The sequence below is a fragment of the Rhipicephalus sanguineus genome, chromosome 3, assembly GCF_013339695.2.
Source record: "Rhipicephalus sanguineus isolate Rsan-2018 chromosome 3, BIME_Rsan_1.4, whole genome shotgun sequence".
Classification (NCBI taxonomy): Eukaryota; Metazoa; Arthropoda; class Arachnida; order Ixodida; family Ixodidae; genus Rhipicephalus; species Rhipicephalus sanguineus.
In genome coordinates, this window is record NC_051178.1 from 166,174,275 (window position 1) to 166,179,448 (window position 5,174).

The 5,174-nt window shown below is 49.3% G+C and overlaps 1 protein-coding gene across 1 annotated transcript; it reads left to right on the plus strand.

Moving 5' to 3' along the window:
* Positions 1-262: 262 nt before the first annotated feature.
* On the plus strand, positions 263-4,882 carry LOC119386067 (uncharacterized). The gene is made up of 5 exons (XM_037653417.2): positions 263-359; positions 593-795; positions 2,145-2,216; positions 2,550-2,758; positions 4,642-4,882. Exons 2-5 carry the CDS (start codon positions 607-609, stop codon positions 4,880-4,882), a joined length of 711 nt encoding a protein of 236 aa, XP_037509345.1. The 5' UTR covers positions 263-359; positions 593-606.
* The last annotated feature ends 292 nt before the right edge of the window (positions 4,883-5,174 follow it).

Here is a 5,174-nt window from a genome sequence, read left to right on the forward strand (position 1 = left end):
TCCTTCTTACGGCTAGTCGGTCCATCGTATGCCAATGCATATCTACTGGGCTTGCGACTTGTGTAGCTCCCACAGAAGGTATGCTGGAAGCGAAGCGTCAAGTCCCCAAGGTCCAAAAAATTAGCTCTGCCTTCTCTGCCAGTGATTTTTTAAATGTTCACATTCATACGGGATTTCTAGCTTTCTGTCACTTCAATACATTCTGCGACATCCTTTTTGAATCACTGAGATGTAGCTAACGTATAAATATTTTCTGTCGCGCAGCACATGTTCCTGCCGCTGTTCTTGGAGGTTCATTCCACGCAAGGGTCGATCCATCATCAAAGCACGAGTCAAGTTTCTCCGGAGCTGAAATTCAAGTGCGTTCAATTTCAACACTCTATACCGCCACTTGTCCACTGCTGAGGTTTTCTCGTTATAGATGGGTCAGTCTGGTATATTCGAAATCCTTATTCCATTCAGCTGAACATTAGCACATTGCCGGTAATTTTCGTGTTCTTCAGACACTTCCTTCTTTCTGTTGGTGTCTACATGGCTTTTGACGTTCTGAAATGTACCGTCGACCTCACGAGGCCTTATTTGGAACACGCAGTTACCGTGCCCGTCATGAAGCACGACTCGTGGACTCTGTCAAAATTTCGATGGAGGAAAGAGAAAAAATCAGAGGTCCCGCCTCGAACGGACAGCAAGGCACCGGAAAAAACGCCTCAACCCACGCTCGTGTCGCAGATGGACCCTGGAGTGGACCCCACCGTAGTAGCAAGATACAAGCGCAATCGCTACATGGATCGAAAGGTGCGCTTCGCAGACAGCTCGCTGTTCTTCATGCCTCTGATTTTTCATGACTCCAAAAGTTTTGCAACCGTCAGTACCTATAGTTCCTCGACACGCTGGTTTTGAAAGGCTGCTTGAATAGTCACGCGGCTTAGTTGAACGAAATGATGAGATATGAATAGAAGAACGTGCAGAAATCTGCATCGTATACAACTGCTATAGGACGCCATTCAATTCACATCGGTGCTATGGAGGGTGCCGCGCATTTTGCAATAAGAAAACCGTATAGCTTAACGACATGACAATAATTCCGACAGTTATGCGCCAAGCACTAACCAGTTTCACCGTCATCGTGAAAGGTGGCCGTCACAGTGATACGCGACTCGACCGATAAAGCACTCTTGCGAACCATTACTATCGTTCACGTTATATGAACATTACATACATGCTAATATTATTTGGACTGGTATCATAGGCGTGCGCAGACGCCCGCGGCCCCCCTTGTTGGTCGAGGTGCTTCTCACGACGGCCTGCTTCAGGTCCCCGACTTTCCTGGGGTAAAAGGTGCAAACAGTTCTTGGAACGCAACATCTGTGGTACTCGGCAGCTATTACCGTCGAAAACCTGCGTGGCCGTGACCCCGTACATTAGAAAGTTGCTGGACATGTCTGAGTGATGAAAGGTGGGCGCTCACGCGCGCAAGTATATATGACGTCTCGTCACAGAAGTTAGTGTTATTGCTTGTACACGCGTAACGTATGCTCAGCGCAACTTCGTTTGATCTTCACTCATTCAGAATTGACCAAGTGCATGTCATTTCAGTTGCTGTTGCGTGACAGGCCCAAGAGTAATAGGCATTTAGAGCGGGTATACAACCTTACCTTGCGCTTTTTGCAGCGTTCTTCTTCTTTGGCAGTAATTGTAGAAAGTATAGGCGTGCGCACAGGGGGAGGGGGGCAGGGGGGGGGGGCTGCCGCCCCCCCTAGTCACCTAAGAGAGGGGGCGCAAAATCTGCTCCGTACGTTGACCCTTCCAGTGACCGACGAACCTTTGCCCCCTCTAATGGGGAACCCTGCGCACGCCTATGGTATAAAGTAATTAATTACGGTTACGTTCACACGCATGCACGCACGTACGAGTTTTTTGCGTGCGATAGACGTCACGATTCACAAATGTTATTTAAATAAAGCATTGATGAATTTCCCACAAGCAAAATGTCATGAAAAAAAAGGGGGGGGGGGGCATAAAAGTACGCGTTGAAAGGCCGCGAGATATGTAATCGTCTTCAAAATGTCTATAAGCTCTCTCACTAGCCGATGTAATGCCTTTCTGTGCCGTTACCATAAAGGTTGCGACTTTTTCCCATGCAGTTTCTTCAGAAGCCAAAAGCTGTCGCGGATGCTGCCCAGGATGACTTCGGCTCGGCTCTGTTTGGATCTAGGGTAAACTCTGTTTATTTTCTCCCATTGCGATGCTTACACGTCATGTGTAATCGTGAGCACGTGTAACATTAAATGAGCATTCGTAACAATTTTTTCATTATACTTTTTTTCTTTGCATCATGCCCTTTTTAATCCTTTGGACTATAGCTTCTACTGGTAGTTTGGCTCATCTTTCTTATTGTGATTAGCTAATGAAGCACTAAGATCCTCTAGTAACTTTTGGACATTCACCTGCAGCAGTTGTACATCGATCTACACTGTTTAACTGAACTTGGTTTTTAAAAAAAAATACGTGTCCCGTTCGAAGAAACCCCATGGTGTTGCTGCTCGCAGGTGTCCCTGCGGACCCTTGCGCCTACGGCACCGGATGCGGCCTCGTTGCACACGACCGCGGCTGCTGCTGCGACCGGCCCGCCCCTGGTGCCCTTCTTTCCTCCGCGATCAGTGCTACGCGGCGGCTTCGGCCGCTACCAGGGCCCGCTGAGCCAGTGGCAGATCGCCGCCGACATGTACATCGACAGCGACATCCGCAAGAGGGGCCGGTATGCGAGACGCATCACACATGGAGAACGAAAAAAAAAAAAAAACTAGGAGGGAGCGTCACGTGATTCCGCTAGCATCGGCAAGCAAACCTCCTCTGACGCCGCCCCTCCGAGCCAGTGCGTGGTGCCTCCTGGGTAGGGTTAAAGGGACACTAAAGGCAAATATTAAGTCGACGTTGATTGTTGAAATAGCGGTCCGGGAACCTCGTAGTGCTACTTTTATCCCAAGGAAGTGCTTATTTTGAAATAAAATCACGTTTTAGTGGTGCGCATCGCGTTAGCGCACTTGAAAGCACCCGCCTGAAATCCGACTTTCATACGTCACTGCTGCCGTGCCCAACGTTGCCCGCCTTTATTATGCGACGGCGTGCACTGGCGGCGTGCACCATTCGGGCATCCGGCAACATCACATGCATGCGGCATTTTGTCGAACTTTCTGTCAGACCGACTTTCACGAGCGCGCAAAACACACGCGGCAGTACGCGATACCGAAACAACCACTGAGACGCGACCGCGTGAGCGAAACCGGGCGCCGGGCGGCCGCCGGGCGAAGCGCAGTTCGGAGAAAACGGAACCTTTGAACCACGCGTGCCGTTCCCCATGGCAACGCCAAAGAGGTTCTTTTTTCCATGAATCAAACAGAAACGAACAAACAGCATTTTATTACGTCTCTTGGTGCACGGGAGGTTCTTTTTTTTATTGCTGCTAGTTTGATTACTAGTGAATGCTTGTAGGCAGACTCTCATACGTCCTCGGGATCATTTTGAAAATGTGCCGCTCGTGGCGCTCATCGAGTGATACATTTAGCTTAATTTCTCGGTAAGTAGGGCACTGCTGTTGATAATATTGCTGTTTTAGACGTTGTCATACATTGAGCTTTCAATCTGATATAAATTGTTATTTGCCTTTAGTGTCCCTTTAAGCCCCCGATGCTCCCGCAGAAGACGTAACCAAAGCGAGCCGACCAATAGCATAGCACTTGCCTATCACGTGACGAGGGCCTATTCTTCCCTTAAATATTTTTTTTATTATTAGGCTTCAAGATTGACACGTAATGCTCCCTTCTAGTTCTTTAAGTACGTAACACTTTAGGGGATCGCCTTATAGTCCATCCACTGTCTCATGCCGCATATGGTCACGCATTGGTCAATATTGGTCAACAAGCCTAACAATGCTCAAAACCAGTGAAAAATAAACTAACAAGGTCTAAAATAATATAAACTACACAAATAACCAAGAATTAATCACAATAATTTACCTAAATGCGTGAAAAATGCTTCTGAAACATCTGGCTGATACCCGCGCCGCGCAAGAGATGGCGCCACCATCTCGGCAAGCACGCGATTGCCCGCGGCCGCTCAAGCGCGCGCCTCCAGACCGGCCGTGGATTGCCAATGGAATCGCTGGGTTGCCCGTGCTACGCACTTCCTCGGGTTTCACGGTAGCCTACGATTTAGAACTACACCAAGACCTGCACAAGAGCCACAATAGCGCAGCTAGGATTTAGCGCGGGATTTAAATCTACACCAGGGCCTACACAAGAAACACATTATAGCGCAAGGTTTAGCGAGGGATTTAGAGCTACACCAAGACGTACACAAGAACTACATTAGCGCTGCATTAACTGCAGAATTAGCGCTGGATTAAAGCAGGACTAGTGCTACATTAAGCGCTGGATTTAGAGTTTTTTTCCTTCCTTCATGGCAATCAAGTTTTAATAATATTCCCGATATGTTAGTCTGGTTTATCGCCTCCTCCATAGTATCACACATCTCCTTCCCCCTCTCCCTTTCCCGACCTCAAATTACCATCTCTCCCTCTCCATGCCAGTATCTATCAGTCCGACTGATGATGACCGTTGTTACCGACTCTCCTCCCGTCAGGCGAAGAGTTGTGAGCCATTCGAGCGGCGAGGCGAAGGCACCCATGGCGCCAGTGGAGCGCGTGGAGCGGAGACCAGACCGGCCACCAGCCGAGCCCTGCCCTCGACGCGAGGACGTGGACCGCGAGCTGGGCCTACCACGGCGCCGGCTCGTGCTCAAGGGACCGCTGCACGCCACATCATACGCGCACTGGTATTCGAGGGTCTTCAGCCCGGCCTCTTCGTCCAACGAGGACTGCTGAACGTCGCGCCGTCTGAAGACTCAGTCGAGTGACCAACGCCGCGAGCATATAAACCGTCGATACAGACGTCTGCGCAGGTCGATCTTCCACAACCGCCACTGTTTGAAAACGCAGGGCAGCTTTACTGATAAAAGCCAGACACACTCATATCGTGAACTCGTATCCGGAATTACGAGACATGGTTCGCTCCTTTATATGCTCTTCTTGAGGCAGTTGACAGCCACAAAGAAGTTTTGCGGAACTCAGCGCCAGGTAGTTCTTTACTAAAGGCCTTTTTTTGTAAGTGAGAAAC